This window comes from Podarcis cretensis (assembly GCF_951804945.1).
Source record: "Podarcis cretensis genome assembly, chromosome: 12".
Taxonomy (NCBI): Eukaryota; Metazoa; Chordata; class Lepidosauria; order Squamata; family Lacertidae; genus Podarcis; species Podarcis cretensis.
Genome location: NC_137181.1, coordinates 8,680,042 through 8,699,099, shown reverse-complemented (window position 1 = coordinate 8,699,099; position 19,058 = coordinate 8,680,042). Strand labels below are relative to the sequence as shown.

Genomic DNA, 19,058 nt, shown 5'->3' with positions numbered 1-19,058 from the left:
TGTGTGTGTGTTTTCACAGCTTGTCTCTCTTGCAGGTGTGAGTGGACTGTATGATTTTGGTCCTGTGGGTTGTGCTTTGAAGAACAACGTAGTTCATGCCTGGAGGCAGCACTTCATCCAGGAAGAGCAAATTCTTGAGATAGATTGCACCATGCTCACGCCAGAGCCTGTTCTGAAGTAAGTAGCATGTCATCCTACTGTGTGGTTTTTTATTATTATTATTTTATTTGAAGTATTTTCAGTTCTACAAAATAAAGTGAAAATAGAAAAAGAGAATGCTATATATGGTACCTTGGTTTACGAACTTAATCTGTTCCTGAAGTCCGTTCTTAAACCGAATCTGTTCTTAAACCAAGGTGCACTTTCCCTAATGAGGCCTCCTGCCGCCGGTACCCTTCCACCATTCAGTTTCTGTTTGTAGACCGAGGTAAAGTTCGCAAACTGGAACACTACTTCTGGTTTTGCGGAGTTCGTAAACCGAATTGTTCGTAAACAGGACTGTTTTTAAACCAAGGTACCTCTGTGTGTGTGTGTGTGTGTGTATGTGTGTGTGTGTGTATGCATGCGCTTGCGCTTATATAGGTACCGCTGTGGTGAGAAGGTAGATGGCTACCCAGGATGTTTCCTGTCATTTTGCGGAATGTGAATTCCACCACAGTACAGTGGTGCCTCGCAAGACGAAATTAATTCGTTCCGCGAGTTGCTTCGTCTTGCGATTTTTTCGTCTTGCGGAGCGCGGATTCCCCGGGTATTAACGGTTTTACGAAAAAGGAAGCAAACCCGCAAGACGTTTTCATCTTGCGAAGCAAGCCCATAGGGAAATTCGCCTTGCGAAGCACCTCGAAAAACGGAAAACCCTTTCGTCTAGCGAGTTTTTCGTCTTGCGAGGCATTCGTCTTGCGGGGCGCCACTGTAGTATTTTGGTTTACTGAATGTAAGCCATTAAGTCTGTGACACACACACACACACACACACACACACACACATATAATCGCACACTGTTTGGGTAGCTTTGCATTGTGAATCGGTTTATAAATCCGCCAATGAATAAAATAAATCTTGACGCCATGCGCGATGACGCTACTCTTGACCATTGCAGGACCTCCGGCCACGTAGACAAATTTGCAGACTTCATGGTGAAGGATGTGAAAAACGGGGAGTGTTTTCGAGCTGATCACCTCCTGAAAGGTATGCTGTGCTGCGAGAGCAGGACTGGTTTCGCGTGTCCCCCCCACCTTGCCTCAGCATTGATCTAACAAATGTTTTTAGATTGAAAGTTATAATCCCTCTCCTCTCCCAAGCAAAAGCCAAGTTAGTATAATCCATGTATTATGCTGGGCTGGCATATCTTCAGCACCGTATTTTCAATATCCTCCCTCCTTTCTCTGCAGCTGTCATGACTAGAAATTTGCCTGGAAACAGAATGCCGTCTTAAGAGTGACTTAGACAGTTTCTAATCCTTTTGTTAAGACATCCAGGTTGGTTGCCATCCCTGCCTCTTGTGGGAGTGAATGCCACAGTTTAACTGCGTGCTGTGAAAAGACGGTGCTTCTTCACACAGCACATAAACTCTAGAATTCACTCCCACAAGAAATAGTGACGGTCACCATGATGGTCACCAACTTGGGTGGCCTTCAAAGAGGATTCGACAAATTCATGGAGAGTAAGGCAATCAGTGGCTGCTAGCCACGACAGCTACATGTTCACTGTATGCCTCACAATACCAGCTGCTGGAAATTGCAGGTTTGGTGAATTTCTGTTGCATCTGGTTGGCTGCTGTGAAAACAGGATGCTGGACTACATGGGCCTTTGGCCCAAACACAGCAGCTTCTATTTTTTGTTGTTGTTCTGTGAAAATGATACTAGAAACATTAAATTGTGCCAGCTCTGGGTGGGCTGAGGATCTTCTCTCCCTGACCATGTTGGGAGAAAGGGCAGAGCCAAATTGGTTTCCCCGATTCGGTTGCTTTCAGACATTTATCTTCAAAAACTCTTTCTACATTGACACTTGAGTTGAGGAACCCTCTATGCACTATAGTAGGGACGTGGGTGCCGCTGTGGGTAAAACCTCAGCGCCTAGGACTTGCCAATCGTATGGTCGGCGGTTCGAATCCCCGCGGTGGGGTGAGCTCCCATTGCTAGGTCCCAGCGCCTGCCAACCTAGCAGTTCGAAAGCACCCCCGGGTGCAAGTAGATAAATAGGGACCGCTTACCAGCGGGAAGGTAAACAGCGTTTCCGTGTGCTGCTCTGGCTCGCCAGATGCAGCTTGTCACGCTGGCCACGTGACCCGGAAGTGTCTGCGGACAGCGCTGGCTCCCGGCCTATAGAGTGAGATGAGCGCACAACCCTAGAGTCTGGCAAGACTGGCCTGAACGGGCAGGGGTACCTTTACCTTTACCTATGCACTATAGAGAAGCCTGGAGGGCTTTTGAGCACGTCTGACCTGTTGGGCCTCAGGCTCACCTTGAACTGGGAGCATGGAACTCTCTCCTGTAGCTGTGCTTTGCAGAAGGAGGTCACTAATGATGGACATGATAGACATGTTTCTCTGAGAAACCTGTCATTACTGATCTCTGCTTTGGGGATCTTGGGGGCTCCTCAGAGATCTATTTTTGGACCTGCTCATCTAGTTCTTAGAATCTGCATTCTAGTGGGCTTTGTGGTAGGCCACGAACGCTTCTTTCTGCCTTCTCTTGCAGCTCACTTACAGAAGCTGATGTCGGACAAGAAATGTACAGCTGAGAAAAAGGCAGAAATGGAGAATGTTCTGACGCAGGTCAGTATGTGGCTGTGCAAACGGAAATGGAGGCGCAAGCTTTCAATTACTTACTTTGGGTTCCCTGGGAAGAATTAAGACACTGGACGAACTTGGAAGTTAACATCTCACAAATGAGTTTTCTGCAGGTCACAGATCAGTGGCGAATTCGTTTGGTGGAGTGGATGTGTGCTTTGCGTTGCGGTGTGTAGATTGTAAAGGTTTGTTCCACATACCTGCTGGGAATCTATTACAATTGCACAGTGGCGGGCAATTGGTTCCTTGGTTCCATTACAGGCAAATTCAGAGCTCCACATGTAGCGTGAAGCCTATCAAGTGAGAAACTTTCTCCTCCCCTGTTTCTGACCTTTGAATAATTTCTAGTCCTGCTTGTCCAAATCTGTGCAGCTGACATTTGTGAAACTTGCTTCTCCGTCGATTGAGCAAAGCTGAAAGGGAGCTCTTGGCTGATCCATGCCTACATATGTTTTCTTTTGCTTTGGATAAAACAAGGTGGATGCTGGGATAATAACAACCTGGTGGGGGAACTGAGATTTGTCAAGCTGTAGCTGTGACACCTGCCTGTGTTGAGCGTGGCCCAAGATTCAGTTGGCTTGTGGCACTTGGCCCTGGCTCACTTGGCCTATTCATTTTTTCGTTGACCCAATGTGAGTAAGAAGGGGAAGGAATGGATATAAGCAGCTGGAGCCCCTGTGGCCATGTCTGCTTCCCCAAAGAGAACTCATCATTTCTCAAAGCAGGTGCAAGAGGGGTGTGTGGCGGAAACACACAATGGGACTTGATAGCTGCAGTTACAGATAGGTAGCCGTGTTGGTCTGCCATAGTCAAAACAAAATAAAAAAATTCCTTCCAGTAGCACCTTAAAGACCAACTAGCCAAACCTTATGCCAAAGAATAAATAGACATAAATCCGACATCAGGAACCACAAGACAGAGAAACCAGTAGGAGAACACTTCAGTCTCCCAGGACATTCTATACAAGATCTCAAAGTAGCTGTTCTATTACAAAGGAATTTCAGAAATAGACTGGAAAGAGAAGCTGCTGAATTGCAACTTATTACCAAACTTAAAATCATGGAGAGACCTGGTCTGAACAAAGACATTGGATTCTTATCTCATTATACATGACAAAGCCATTTTTCACCTTATCACCCCTTGCTTTTTCCTGTAAGACCTATTGCAGTCGTTAAGAGTCGTCAACAGGCTCATCACAGCTATCTGCCAATCACCCAATCCCACCACCCTTCTGAGTAATACCCCTCCCCACCTTCTCACTATATAGAAGGGTCTGGTGACTTCTGTTTCAGTGTATCTGAAGAAGTGTGCATGCACACGAAAGCTCATACCTAGAACTAACTTAGTTGGTCTTTAAGGTGCTACTGGAAGGAATTTTTTTATTTTGTTTTGATAGCTGCAGTGTAGGCAGTCTAACGCTTGCACTGCTGTTGCCCATCCTCTCCTGATTGGGTCCTCCTGTAGAAGTAGCTGTTGGCCAGAGAAAGGGAAAGACAGACCACCCTCCTTCTTAGGAGGCATTTGCAGCAGTTCATAACCTTGCAAGAGAAGGAAAAGGGGTTGTTCCTCCTTGTACCCATTGTGCACTAATCTCAACGTCCTTCAACTTGCAGATTTGGTTTCCTGATCCTCACAAACAGCTGACATTGGGTTGGGGCATGAAAATAGAGGATTGTGGGCTTTTTAATTTACTTTCTGAGGCAGGGAGAGGGGGAACCTGTGGCCCTCAAGATCTGGTTGGCCTTCAAGATCTGGTTGGCCTTCAAGATCTGGTTGGCCTTCACTCCCATTAGGCAACCTGGTCAGCAGTGAAGGATGATGGGAGTTGTAGTCTGGCAGCATCTGAAGGGCCACAGGTTCCTGCTCTTTCCCTGCCAGCCCTCTTCATAGCACACTTTGGGAAACATGTGACAGTGTTTCTGTTTCTCTGTGTTGCTCTGGCCCCATCACCAGGATGTCCTTGTAAGAGGCTGCGCTGGCAAATCCATGCTTGTTGCTTCCACCAGTAAAATGCCAGGATCAATGCTTTGCAGTTTCTCATAAGGGGCTGGTGTCTTTTTAAAGAGGAGAGAGGGTGGATAGAAGTAAGTCTTTGCTGCAGTTTCCTGTGTTAAATGCCTTTCATGTTTTGCTCCTAGTTGGACAACTACGGCCAGGAAGAGCTTGCGGATCTGTTTGTCAACTACAACGTGAAGTCTCCCATTACTGGAAATGACCTAAGTCCTCCGGTGTCCTTCAATCTTATGTTCAAGACCTCTATCGGGCCAGGAGGAAACATGCCAGGGTATATTAAGCATGGATGTTGACATATTTATTGTGACCTACTGGGCTTGGCGAGGGTGACTGACTCGTGCTACAGTTGAATACATTCTATTGTGTTCTCCTTATACCCTCCCTGAGAGGAGGTATTGGAGATCTTCAATTTGTTTGGGGTGGTGTGTGTGTGTGTTGGTGAACCTACTAGTGATGGAGGAGGGACTGGGGTAGTGATGTATAAAACAATTAAGACTGCTTCCCGCACCCCAAACCCGCAGATTCTCAAGAGTAGTGGTGTTTTCCCACATGCGATTTGGGAATTCTGGGGTTGGAAGATTTAGCAAGTCATGGAGCTAGGAATGAGCTAAATTCAAAAAAATCGCTTGGGAATTGATCCTGAGCCTTTGACAGGAAATATTTGCACCAGGCCATGGTAGTCAACTCAGCTCAATATGGGGTGTTTTTTGTTCTTATCCTAATATAACATAAAGGTGACCAAATTTACTGCTGAGTGGGTTATTCACAGTGTCTCTCTTTGACTAGACCAGCCTTGCAATCTTTAATTTTATAAGCTTAGAAAAGTATCACAGAATTGTAGAGTTGCAAAGGACCCAGAGGGTCATCTAGTCCAACCCCCATCAATGCAGGAATTTCAGCTAAAGCATCCATGACAGATGACCATCCAACCTCTGCTTAAAAACCTCCAAGGAAGGAGAGTTCACCACCTCCCGAGGGAATCCATTCCACTGTTGAACAGCTCTTGCTGTTAGAAAGGTCTTCCTGGTGTTTAATTATGTGGCCATAAGACAGATAAGCAGCAATGATGCCTCCAGCTGTCAGCTACTTGTATCATAGGGTGCAGTAAAGCAATAAAGTGAAAATTGGTTTAAAATCGAACAGTATTTAGTGTTCCTGTTCCTAGAAAAACAAGCACAGGAGCAGGAAGACACTGAGAATGTGGAACCAGATGCAAGCCCTGATAATAAATTTGGGGGTGGGTCAGGGGGAATTATTGAGGCTCAGAACCTTTCCCCCCTCAAGCCAGCAAAGGGAGTCTGAGCAGTCGAAGGAGAGATGCTGGTTGTACTTTTTGATTGCGAGACAATTTGCCCCAGATAAAAAGTTGGGGAACCAGGCCCGTCTTCTCCCAGGAGAGTTATTTTCCTGCTTCTCAGTTGCTTTCATTGTTGGATTTCATATGTGTGTTTTTTTAAAGTTACCTGAGACCGGAAACTGCGCAGGGGATCTTCCTGAACTTTAAACGCCTCTTGGAATTTAACCAAGGCAAACTTCCTTTTGCTGCTGCTCAGATTGGGAATTCCTTCAGGAATGAGATCTCTCCTCGCTCAGGCCTCATTAGAGTCAGGTACTGTAAGCAATCTTCTGTGACAGAGTTTGTGACAGACTTTCTCTTTCTCTCAACTTATAAGGGAATGGAACCATGGGTGTTTCTTCCTAAAATGTCCCCCATGCAGTCACCTCTCTACATGTTGATTTCTAAAAAGACCCTGTTGCATAATCATTGGAAATATCAACAGAACTCTCTGTGGCATATCATAAATTTGTGAATATTTGTCATTTTTACTTTGCTTTCCCACATTGACTTTAACTGGATCCCCAGAAGTAGAAAATTCCACAATGCAGAGATTTGGTGTGGGTTTTTTGCGAGGGAGGGGAAATGGTTTTAGGTAGACTGGTTACTGTTGCAACTGTCTTGAGATTTTCACTGCACTTATTTGTTCTTTGGGTGGCTTTTATATATTCTCTGTTCTGTTTGTTCTCTTTACAATTGAATATATAATTGTATAATTTATAATTGAATATATGGTGCCAAATGCTCTCAGCTTTAGCATGAAACTTTGCCCTTGGGTTCCCTATCCCAGTGTCCACTGGGTGACTCCAGCTCTCTGAGTCTGGGACGCCACGAGACATTGAGATGGCTTGACATGTGTACGTGGTGTTGTGCAGAGCTTGTGGGTTATCTCACCTTTATGGGAGATGCTATAGTGGCTCTCAAACAGAATAGGTACTAAACCTAGGACATGCCTTTGTCTTTTAGAGAATTCACAATGGCAGAAATTGAGCATTTTGTGGATCCCAGTGAGAAGCATCACCCTAAGTTCCAGAATGTAGCAGACCTTCACATCCTCTTGTACTCTTCCAAAGCCCAGACCAGTGGGCAGTCGGCTCATTCCATGCGTCTGGGGGATGCTGTTGAGCAGGTATTGAAAGTGTGTTTTGCAGTAGAAGCGTGTGAAGGAAATGTGGAAGAGAACACCATGAATTCTGCTAGATACTCACCTTTGTGGAGAACTAGATGAGGTTTGCGTATTGCAATTTCTGAACAAGAAGCAACACAGATTAATTCTGTATTCACTCTACAAGTTTAGCCTTAACTATGATGTAAAGTATCTGGTATCTGAAGAAGTGCGCATGCACACGAAAGCTCATACCAATAACAAACTTAGTTGGTCTCTAAGGTGCTACTGGAAGGAATTTTAGTTTGTTTCAACTACGGCAAACCAACACGGCTACGTACCTGTAACTATGATGGAAAGTCTCAGCACCTTTCCAGAACTAAAATCCTCATTTTCCAAGACAGAGACATGTTGGGTTTGCCGTTACTACGCGTAGGAATCTTCACCATGTTGACAAAAAATTGGGCTTCTGATAACCATTGTTGAGATTTGGTTGTGGGCCCCACTGCTCAGCTGTGAACAAGCCCTTAAAACACCTCAGCATCAAAATCCTGTGGAATTGATAAAGATTGGTGCTAACCTAACTTTCCTTATTCAACACATGGAGGATGCTGTTGAAATTTCATGGAAAAGGGCCTGGTATTTTGTACCACAACTCAAGCAGTGTTTGAAACTCCCTAGGCACCAGGTACAATTTGCGACTGGCACAGGTCCAGTTGCAAAATGCCACTCAGGAGAATCTGAAATACTGTCCTTGAAGCTTGAATTTGTTTAATTCTGGATTGTTCAATTCGAAGTTTGAATGTGTTATATACCACTTTGAGATTTATAAATATAACATATAAAGCGGTATAGAAATGAACAACAGCCACAATAACAACTGCAATAGAAAAAACTCTGTTGTAAAAAAAGAGGCACCTAGATATTCCATTGTGGCAACCGCAACCTAGGTTTAAGGTGCCATTTGGCGATTAGCTTATACAGTACATCTGAGCTTCTAACAGTGAACACAAGGTGTGCAGCACTGTTGTTGTTTAGTCGTGCCTGACTCTTCGTGACCCCATGGACCAGAGCACGCCAGGCACTCCTGTCTTCCACTGCCTCCCGCAGTTTGGTCAAACTCATGCTGGTAGCTTTGAGAACACTGTCCAGCCATCTCGTCCTCTGTCGTCCCCTTCTCCTTGTCCCCTCCATCTTTCCCAACATCAGGGTCTTTTCCAGGGAGTCTTCTCTTCTCATGAGGTGGCCAAAGTATTGGAGCCTCAGCTTCAGGATCTGTCCTTCCAGTGAGCACTCAGGGCTGATTTCCTTCAGAATGAAGAGGTTTGATCTTCTTGCAGTCCATGGGACTCTCAAGAGTCTCCTCCAGCACCATAATTCAAAAGCATCCATTCTTCAGTGCATATTTACTTAAGGAAGCAGTTTTTGGCTTTTGGAATCCCATCTCTCTCTCTCCTTTCAGGGTGTAATCAATAACTCGGTGCTCGGTTACTTCATTGGCCGCATCTACCTCTACCTTGTCAAAGTCGGCATCTCTCCAAACAAGCTGCGCTTCCGACAACACATGGAGAACGAAATGGCCCACTACGCCTGCGACTGCTGGGATGCAGAGTCCAAAACATCCTACGTAAGTGATTTGATAGCTGCAGAGGCTTCTGTATTAATCGAGGGGAGGCGGGGAGAGGAGAGAGTTTGGCTAACTCACGCGGCGGTGTGCTGAACAGAGGCGAACCCCTTTTTCTTCTTTCAGGGGTGGATTGAAATTGTTGGCTGTGCTGACCGCTCCTGCTACGACCTCTCTTGCCATGCCAGAGCCACCAAAGTTCCTCTTGTAGCTGAAAAGCCTCTGAAGGAACCCATATCCTTTCAGAAATAAAACAGTTCTAACTGACGGGGAATCGGGCTGGAAGGATGTGCGGGTTCACCTAACGGGTTTCCGTTTGTGGGGCTGTTGGGAGTAAATTCAGGAAGCTGTCTTGAAGCCAGGGTGGGTAAAAATCAATGATATTTTACATACAGACACAACACACACAGATATGATTCTTTTTATTTAAAACAGATTTTTAAAAAAAAATTAAATCGGATTTTAAAATAAAATGCTTTTGCGGGAAACATCTTTCTAAAGATACAGTGGTACCTTGGGTTAAGTACTTAATTCGTTCCAGAGGTCTGTCCTTAACCTGAAACTGTTCTTAACCTGAAGCACCACTTTAGCTAATGGGTCCTCCTGCTGCTGCCGCACCTCTGGAGCACAATTTCTGTTCTTATCCTGAAGCAAAGGTCTTAACCTGAAGCACTATTTCTGGGTTAGCGGAGTCTGTAACCTGAAGCGTATGTAACCCGAGGTATCACTGTAGTTTTCTATTACATTACATTAGAGTCCAAAGCCTGTTCATCTGGAAATAAGGATTTGTTTTAAGTTTCTCATGTTCCTCCTGTTCCCTTGGGATTCCTTAACGTAACCTGCACAAAACAGCCAACGTCGTTCAGTTTGAAGCAAATAAGGGAGCCATTGGCAAGGCTTACAAGAAGGACGCCAAACTGGTGCTGGAATACCTTTCCATCTGCGATGAGTGCTACATCAATGAGATGGAGAAACTGTTGAACGAAAAAGGGTAAGTGTCTGAGCCTGAGGGAGGTGAATCAGACACTTTTCACCCACCAACTTGTGCCGCGATGCTTAGATTGGAGCACAAATAACTTGCGACTGAATTGTCACCCAGAGTGCTTGGTTCCGGGGCTTCGCTTTCTGATCTCAGGCTATCTCGGGTTTTGTTGGCGATGCGGCTGGCAAACTGTCATTTGTGTCAACTCTGTAATATGTCTGCAGAAATCTTATTTTTCGTAGATGAAATTTGCTCTTGGATCACAAGAACCAGTAGTACATATATCCTCTTCCAGCACGCCCAAGAGCTTTGGCAAGGGTGAAAGAGCATGTGAAAGATCTGAAAAAGCCTGAGCAATTTTTACTTTAAAATTTGGATTAGAAGATGAAAGGAGACTGAATCGGCCACCAATCAGCAAAGGCTCCCAGTTGACCCTCCTTTTTCTTCATTAAAAAAAAAATCACAAAATCCACAGAAGTATGCTCATTTGCCAAGGGGTCAGCAAACTTTTTCAGCAGGGGGCTGGTCCACTGCCCCTCAGACCTTGTGGGGAGCCGCACTATATTTTGAAAAAAATAAAAATGATTCAAGAGCACCACGAGCCCTGGTGGCTGATCTGTGTCCTACGAGTGACGGGCTGGCGGCGGTGGTGGAGGGATGATGAGCAGCGCGTGAAAGGGCTCTGGAGAGGGGCTGTTTAAAATGGTGGCTTCTCGATCGCTGCTGCTGCTTGCTCCAACAAAGCCCAGCCTCCTTCCTCCTCTAGGCAGGGCAGGGAGAAGCTGGAAGGGAGGGGGCGCTGCTGCTGCCGTGTGAGGGAGAGGGAAAGAACGCGTGTGCTGGTGATCCACGCGGTGATTCCTGGACCATTCGTGGGCCGGATCCAGAAGGCAATTGGGTCTGATCCGGCCCGCGGTCCTTAGTTTGCTATTGCCTACCCATGGCCTACATCCGCATTAGAGCAATACCTTCATTAGGCTAATCAGTATGTAGCAAAAATGATTTGACTGGGTCTTTCCCCCTCTATATTCTTCATCTGCAATACTTTCCTCCAATTCCCATAATCCCCTTCATTTCATGGATTGCATTTCCCTACTAGTTCCTTTTAAAAAGAACAAAACATAACAAATTTCTCTCCAAACACTCTCAGAACAAAAGGGAGAAATAATTTGATTTGGCCTTGGCTCTGTATTTTATGAGACGTTAATGATTTTATTGTACACCACCGTAATATTTTGAGTTGGAGGTTTATAGTAATTCCTATAGATAAATACGTAACCACCATTTTTGTTAGCATTTGCAATATTCCCTATAATCCCTAATCTCAAGATGCAGTATTCTAAACTTTCTGAGCATAGTGATCGTAGAGGTTAGGGGTTGGCAACCAAGCGCCAAGCCTGTGGAGATGATGTTGGACTGTCTAAACTCATTGAATGAAGATTGCAGAGAAGGATTACCTGCTCTTCCTCAGCTGTTTACTTTCAGGAAGTATAAACCTAGTCAGGATGTTGTTAGGAATCCTTGAGCTGACCTGGTTGTTCATTCATAACTATTTTTTGGAATGCCTTCGATGACCGTCAACTTCTCCTGGCATCTGCTGGACCTGCTTTTTGGACTGGAAGGTCACTGCTGCTGCTGTTTTCCTTTAACTCCACAGCGTCCTCTGGAAGGAAAAGAGCCTGGTATTGATTCTGAGTCCCCTTTTCTTCTTTTCAGGGAATTTACCTTTGAAACGGAAGGGAAAACTTTTCAACTAACAAAGGACATGGTCGGCGTGAAGAGGTTCCAGAAAACCTTACATGGTAGGTCTCCCTGTGATGTTAGTTTCTGTTTGCCGCTGTGCAGTGCTTTGGAGTCACAAGACACTGTTTACATTCCAGAGACATTCCAGGCTGTTGGAAGTCTCACGGGAGACAGATGTGATGTTACTGGTTTCCTATTCCTTTGTTTTTTTCAGTTGCTCTCTGCTTTCACGGAGAGAGGATGTATTTTTCTGTCTGCGTAGCTTAGAAAATAAAGCATAGCGATGTAGCCATAAAGCTCATCACTTCCGCATGTTGCTTTGATTCTCTGCTGAATGGGAATGTGCCTAGAGCCTCATCAAAGGCTCGGGTCGTCAATCACGTTAGTGGGCGATTCCGGAAGATGAGCTTTATCAGCTCGGTCGAACGCAGATTCTGACATGTACCTCTGCTATAAAATAGTAAAGATCACAGCCAGAAGACTGTCCCCTGCCCCAAATCAGTGGGAGACTTCCTTTCCATTCACTGTAGCACATCTAATTGCAGCCTTATGCAGTGTTTCTTAAATTTGGGTCCTGCAGCTGTAGTTGGACTACAACTCCCATCTTCCCTAGCTACCCAGGACCCCAGCGGTCAGGGATGATGGGAGTTGTAGTCCCTCAACAGCAGGGGACCCAAGTTTGAGAAACGCTGGAACAGCTGTTTTTCATCGGCAGCGTGACAAGCACTGAAATGGCTTCCTTTTGGTCAGGGGGCACAAGCCACCATTATAGATGTGATCAGACGCCATTCACTTGGTTTGACTGGGATGCGCAGTTCCCATGGCAGTGCCTTACCTCTGCTGGGGCCACTAGCGTTGATATAATTCAGGCTTCCTCAAGCTTGGCCCTCCAGATGTTTTGAGACTATAGTTCCCATCATCCCTGGCCACTGGTCCTGCTAGCATGGGATCATGGGAGTTGTAGGCCAAAAACATTTGGAGGGCCCTATAGGGCGCACCGGCCCATAGGGTGCACCTAGTTTTTTTTGGGAGGGGGGGAAATAAAGAAAAAATATTATTTTCCCCCCAGGCATGGGCTGGGGTGGGGGAAGCCTGAGCTTCCCCCGACCCCAGCCCCCAGAACAGGCTGCTATCCACAAGGCTTGGGAGCCCGGCGGGAAGTCGCGCCGGGCTCCCAAGGCTTGCGGATATCTGCCCGAAGCCTGGTGTGCGCCCCGCTGCGCTCCATGGGTTTCGGGCTGCAGGCTGCTGTCCGAAAGCCTTGTGAGCCCGGCGGGAACTCCTGCGGGCTCCCAAGGCTTGCGGATAGCTTCCTGAAGCCTGGAGAGCGAGAGGGGTCAGTGCGCACCGACCCCTCTAGCTCTCCAGGCTTCAGCGAAAGCCTTCATTCGCCCCATAGGACGCACACACATTTCCCCTTCATTTTTGGAGGAGAAAAAGTGCATCCTATCGGGCAAAAAATACGGTAATTGCTCCGTACAGTGAAATTGAGAGAGTAATGTTTGTGGGCGTTACAGTGGCAACCTTGGAGCCCTGTCGCTGTTGGGCAGAATTGTTATGAACGCAAAAAGCTTCCATGGCTTCCAACCTGAGTTGGCCTAGCAAAACACACCCTTTTTTTGCCTATCTGTTTTCTAGTGGAAGAGATTGTCCCCAATGTGATTGAGCCTTCGTTTGGTATTGGAAGAATCATGTACACGATATTTGAGCACACGTTCCGCATCCGGGAGGGAGATGAGCAACGGACGGTAGGATTTCCCATCTGTGACTTTGGTCTGGTTTCAGAGTTGATGTATGTCGATGGCTTCCTATGGGAGGCTCTGCGGATTTTGTAGCCTCAGCATTGTAGGCTGGATTTGGGCATTGCAGACTTGGCTTAGAGCCTGCTCAGCCCCCAGCGGCCTTGAGTCATAGCTCTTTCTCTCCGCTCCCTTTCTCCCGTCTGTAAAATGGGAATAAAAGTAACCTCATAGACAAGCAGCAATTGTGTTAGGCTACCTGACACAATTATGACTTCCTGCACACAATTCATTTCCAGGTATGCAATTCATGCTTCTTGGAGTGTGCAAACAAGTGTGACAGCTGCAAGCACATGACTACCTGATCAGTTTGCTTGGGGCACGTGAAACACTTGCACCCCAACTCCACACTCCACATGTCATGATAAGCATTTTCCTACTCAGAATATTTCTTTGTAGGAAATCTGAAATGTATGAAATAGCTCTCTAACTCCAGAGTGTTGTAAAAAAAGTTAGGCTTCCAGCCTTATTTTTGAAGGTAGAAAACATATAATTTGTTTTCTGTTAAATGGTCATACAGTGGTGCCTCGCAAGACGAAAATAATCCGTTCCGCGAGTCTCTTCGTCTAGCGGTTTTTTCGTCTTGCGAAGAATCCCTCTTAGCGGCTTAGCGGCTTAGCGCTATTAGCGGCTTAGCGCTATTAGCGGCTAAGCGGCTATTAGCAGCTAAGTGGCTATTAGCGGCTTAGAAAAAGGGGGGGAAAGGGAAAAGACTCGCAAGACGTTTTCGTCTTGCGAAGCAAGCCCATAGGGAAATTCGTCTTGCGAAGCGCCTCGAAAAACAGAAAACCCTTTCGTCTAGCGGGTTTTTCGTCTTGCGAGGCATTCGTCTTGCGGGGCACCACTGTATGTTTCTATGCACATATCCAATATTTGTATATATGGAAGGAACAATTTGGTCACCTGGAATAGCTTGTATGAACACAAACATAGGTTCTAGCTTTCTGTATTTAATTCCCCCCAATCCTCAGTAGCTTCCATTCTGCCTATTTTTCTGTGCCCTTTGCCCCACTTAAGATTGAGGTTCAGCTTTTCTTTTCCCATTAATTTGCGTGGGTGAAGGAATCTGGACTTGGCAAAAAAAGAAAGAAAAGAGAAGCATCTGCAGCCAAAGGTCCAAATTGCAACATCAAAATGAATGTTCTTTTCACTACTTAATCAGAGCACAAATCAGAGTCTTCTAGTCACATAATTCATAGCATACGTAGAGCAGAATTGATTGGGGCGGGGGAACTTTCCAGATTACCCCTAATTCCCATCAAATTCAGATGAAGACTCTTCCACTCTGCATCTGTCGGTTTCCCCTGCCTGATCACCTGTTTCACTTTTCTCTCTCCACCAGTACTTCAGTTTCCCTGCTGTGGTGGCGCCGTTCAAGTGCTCTGTCCTTCCCCTGAGCCAAAACCAGGAATTCATTCCGTTTGTGAAGGAACTATGTGAGTAGCTCCCGATGCTTCCGGGCTGCCCTGTGTTAGCAAAGCTGCAATTGCATCAATGAATTGGGAGTGTTCAGTAGGAAAGGGGATTGACCAGTTTGTTTCTTTTTTTACACGATTTGTTTCACTGATGTGACTTCATTGTGCTTGAGCAGAGGTGGGGAACCTCAGGGGCAGGGTCTGAATGCAACTCTTTGGGACTCTCTTATCTGTCTCTCAGGACTCTTCATCCCAGACCTTGCCCCTCACTGGCCTTGCCTTGCCCTATCCTGGAGTGCTTTCAGCTGACCAGCATGCATGCTTGAACTGTGATCATGCCTCTTGCTTGCTGGATGGAGAGATGTGTGGATGCAGAAACCACTGGCACAAGTGTGGAATGCACCTGTTGCTCTGCTTGCTTTTCCCTCTGGCTACATCCATCTGCAGGGACGCGGGTGGCGCTGTGGGTTAAACCACAGAGCCTAGGGCTTGCCGATCAGAAGGTCGGCGGTTCGAATCCCCGTGACAGGGTGAGCTCCCGTTGCTCGGTCCCTGCTCCTGCCAACCTAGCAGTTTGAAAGCATGTCAAAGTGCAAGTAGATAAATAGGTACCACTCCGGCGGGAAGGTAAACGGCATTTCCGTGCGCTGCTCTGGTTCGCCAGAAGTGGCTTAGTCATGCTGGCCACATGACCCGGAAGCTGTATGCTGGCTCCCTCGGCCAATAAAGCGAGATGAGCGCTGCAACCCCAGAGTCGGTCACAACTGGACCTAATGAACAGGGTTCCTTTTACCTTTACCGTACATACATCTGCTGGCATGTGGCCCTCAGGAGGTTAACTCAGAGGGAATGTGGCCCTCGGGGTGGAAAGGGTTCCCCACGCCTGTGGTTGAGCATTCCCCGACAGGAAAAAACCCACAACTGGCCATGGAAACTGGTTCATATTTAGGATATACGCTTCCCTTTTGGCTTCAGGTGCCCTTTGCTCAGTTATTAGAGCACAAGACTCCTAATTTCAGGGGTTGTGGGTTTGAGTCCCACATTGGGCAAACGATTCCTGCATTGCAGGACTAGATTAGCCTCGGAGTCCCTTCCAGCTCCATAATTCTATGATATTTCGTTTTGGCATTAGGGAAGGCATAATGTATCCAAAGGGCTTCGTGGTCTCATATATTGTATGCTGCAGTACAGTGGTACCTTGGTTTGCAAACAGTCTGGTTTGCATACATTTTGGATTACAAACACGTCAAACCCAGAAGTGTGTGTCCCGGTTTGCAAACTATTTTTGCATTACAACCCGCCCCCCCTTTTTTTTTTGGATTATGAATAAATTTTTTTTGGAGGCCCCATTGGTGAAAGTGCTCCTTAGGTTACAACCTGTTTTGGTTTACAAACGGACCTCTGGAACGGATTATGGTTGTAAACCAAGGTACCACTGTATTCTAGTTCATGGCAACGACACTGAATTTAGTTTCCAGTTACAGCTGTCTCTCTCTGTGCGTATATGTGGTTTAAATTAGACATTCCACCCCATTCTCAAGGGCTGCACAAATATCCAACCCTTTAAATAAAACAAACTTGGGCTTGAGTTTGATCAGCTGAGGTTTCCAGTCATCCTTCTTCTCTTCTCCCATTTAAATTCTCTATAAAGCCAGCCGACTCAATAAAACAATGCACAACTTTGTTTCCTCTCGCAGCCGAAGCCCTCACAAGAAACGGGGTCTCCCACAAGGTGGACGACTCCTCCGGATCCATCGGCCGGCGCTACGCCAGGACGGATGAGATCGGCGTGGCTTTTGGGATCACGATTGACTTTGACACAGTCAACCGGTCACCACACACGGCCACCTTGCGAGACCGCGACTCCATGCGCCAGATACGAGCTGAGGTAGGCTGTGCCCTTTGCGTTGGGGCGGGGGGCAAGTTGGAGGTTCGAGGCAAGCAACTGGAAGAGAAAGGTGTGGAAAGTCCTGCTTGCTTTGAACTGTGGCCCGATTGGGGCCAGGATCGGTGTGGGCGCAGGTAGAAGCAGAAGGAGCTAAAAACACGCCATATTGAATGAATAGAATGAGACAAGTTCCCTCTTACAACCAGTGGTGGTTGGGAGGCAGTATAAGGCAGCTGTCCTGTGTTCTCATCCTAAGTCAGGCCATTAGTCCATCTAGTCCAGTATTGCTTACACTGGCTGGCAGCAGCTCTCTAGGGTTTCTGGCTGCGTCCATTTCTGGGCCAGCCTGAAAATGCTGGAGTCCTTCTGCGTGCACAGTGTCTGGAGGTGGTTGGAGGATGGATGGCAGATTGAGGTTGAATCCTGACAAGACAGAAGTATTGTCTTTGGGGGAACGGGGCGGGCAGGTGTGGAGGATTCCCTGGTCCTGAATGGGGTAACTGTGCCTCTGAAAGACCAGGTGCTCAGCCTGGGAGTCATTTTGGACTCACAGCTGTCCATGGAGGCGCATTGTGTGTGCAAGGGAGCTGTCTACCAGCTCAATCTGGTACACAGGCTGAGACCCTACCTGTCCGCGGACTGTCTCGCCAGAATGGTGCATGCTCTGGTTATCTCCTGGTTGGACTACTGCAATGTGTTCTATGTGGGACTACTTTGAAGGTGACTCAGAAACTGCAACTAATCCAGAATGCGGCAGCTAGACTGGTGACTGGTAGCGGCCGCTGAGACCACATAACACCGGTCCTGAAATACCTACATTGTCTCCCGGTACGTTTCCGAGCACAATTCAAAGTGTTGGTGCTGACCTTTAAAGCCCTAAACGGCCTCAGTCCAGTATACCTGAAGGAGCGTCTCCATCCCCATCGTTCAGCCCAGACACTGAGGTCCAGCTCCGAGGGCCTTCTGGAGGTTCCCTCATTGCGAGAAGGGAGGTTACAGGGAACCAGACAGAGGGCCTTCTCAGTAGTGGCCCCCGCCCTGTGGAACACCCTCCCTTCAGATGTCAAGGAAATAAACTGCTATCTGACTTTTAGAAGACATCTGAAAGCAGCCCTGTTTAGGGTAGTTTTTAATGTTTGATGTTTTATTGTGTTTATTATTCTGTAGAGAACTGTCCAGAGTGGCTGGGGAAACCCAGCCAGATGGGCAGGGTATTCTTATTATTAATAATAATAATACCTCGGAACCATGACCCTTCTGTGTTCATGGGAGAGCAAACACCATCTGCAACATGCCTGTAACTTGAGCCTCAACAGATACCTTTATTTCAAGGGTAAGGATAGGATTTTCCTGGGCTCCTTATTATAATCCAGAAATATCCTGAGAAAAAGGAAGCAGTGCCCACGCAGTGAGGCTGATGGGAGTTGTGACCAGTGAAGCAGAGAATGCGCACAAGAATCTTAACTTGTGGTCTGGTGTGTGTTTATCCTGTCCAATGCGCCTTTGAAGGCGTAGCTCAGTCGGTAGAGCACAAGACTCTTAATCTCAGGGTGGTGGGTTAAAGCCCCACATTGGGCAAAAGATTCCTGCATTGCAGGGACTAGATGACCCCCGTGGTTCCTTCGAACTCTACAGTTCTAAGAAGGAGCCCCCACCCATTGCTGGGTACAACTGGCTGCCTACATTCTGCAACGGTTCAGTCTCAAGGGGACTAAGCCCCATATTTCTTCTGAGAAAGTTGATTAGCTCTGTGTTGATCCTGGAGTCTGAAAGTGCCCTTTCTTCTTCCTGCTTCCAGATCTCTGAGCTTCCCACCATAGTTCGGGACCTTGCAAATGGCAACATAACCTGGGCTGATGTGGAGGCCAAGTATCCACTCTTCGAGGGACAAGAGACTGGCAAAAAGGAGACAATAGAGGAATGAAACAAACTCCCCGGAAACTTAACAAGAAGTCGACTTTTTACTGTTCATGTTAATATGAAATTTATCATGTGTATTATTCAAAACAGGGACTGTCTGGTTATCTCCCCCTTCACGCTGCCTAATTTTAACTCCCAGCTCCAATAAACACAGTTAAAAGACTAAAAACACTGCCGCATTAAGCTTGCTCTCTCTGTCTCTTTTCTCCTTGGTGCTGTCACCATCAGATATTCAGTGGCCTGATTTGCAGATAATATTAAACCATGGTTTATATTACTTTATGGTTCATTAAACCATGGCTTACCATGCTTGAATGAGCCCTGGTTAGAAGCTCAGCTATGGTTTGTTTACTGCCAACAATCCATGGTCTAAAGCTGTGGTTACTAGCTCGCAAAACCTTGGTTTGTTGTAACAAAGGTATGACATGATGTGGTTTATTT

The 19,058-nt window shown here is 46.6% G+C and overlaps 1 protein-coding gene across 1 annotated transcript in view; it reads left to right on the top strand.

Moving 5' to 3' along the window:
* GARS1 (glycyl-tRNA synthetase 1) overlaps nt 1–18,786 on the top strand; it is a 30,487-nt gene extending 11,701 nt beyond the window's left edge. Inside the window, exons 4-17 of the mRNA XM_079946732.1 lie at nt 36–177; nt 1,100–1,188; nt 2,701–2,777; nt 4,931–5,076; nt 6,265–6,414; nt 7,108–7,270; nt 8,709–8,873; nt 8,997–9,105; nt 9,717–9,861; nt 11,569–11,654; nt 13,234–13,343; nt 14,737–14,830; nt 16,507–16,697; nt 18,496–18,786. Coding sequence (XP_079802858.1) covers nt 36–177; nt 1,100–1,188; nt 2,701–2,777; nt 4,931–5,076; nt 6,265–6,414; nt 7,108–7,270; nt 8,709–8,873; nt 8,997–9,105; nt 9,717–9,861; nt 11,569–11,654; nt 13,234–13,343; nt 14,737–14,830; nt 16,507–16,697; nt 18,496–18,621 — 1,793 coding nt within the window. The 3' untranslated portion in view covers nt 18,622–18,786. The remainder of the gene's footprint in view (nt 1–35; nt 178–1,099; nt 1,189–2,700; nt 2,778–4,930; nt 5,077–6,264; nt 6,415–7,107; nt 7,271–8,708; nt 8,874–8,996; nt 9,106–9,716; nt 9,862–11,568; nt 11,655–13,233; nt 13,344–14,736; nt 14,831–16,506; nt 16,698–18,495) is intronic.
* The last annotated feature ends 272 nt before the right edge of the window (nt 18,787–19,058 follow it).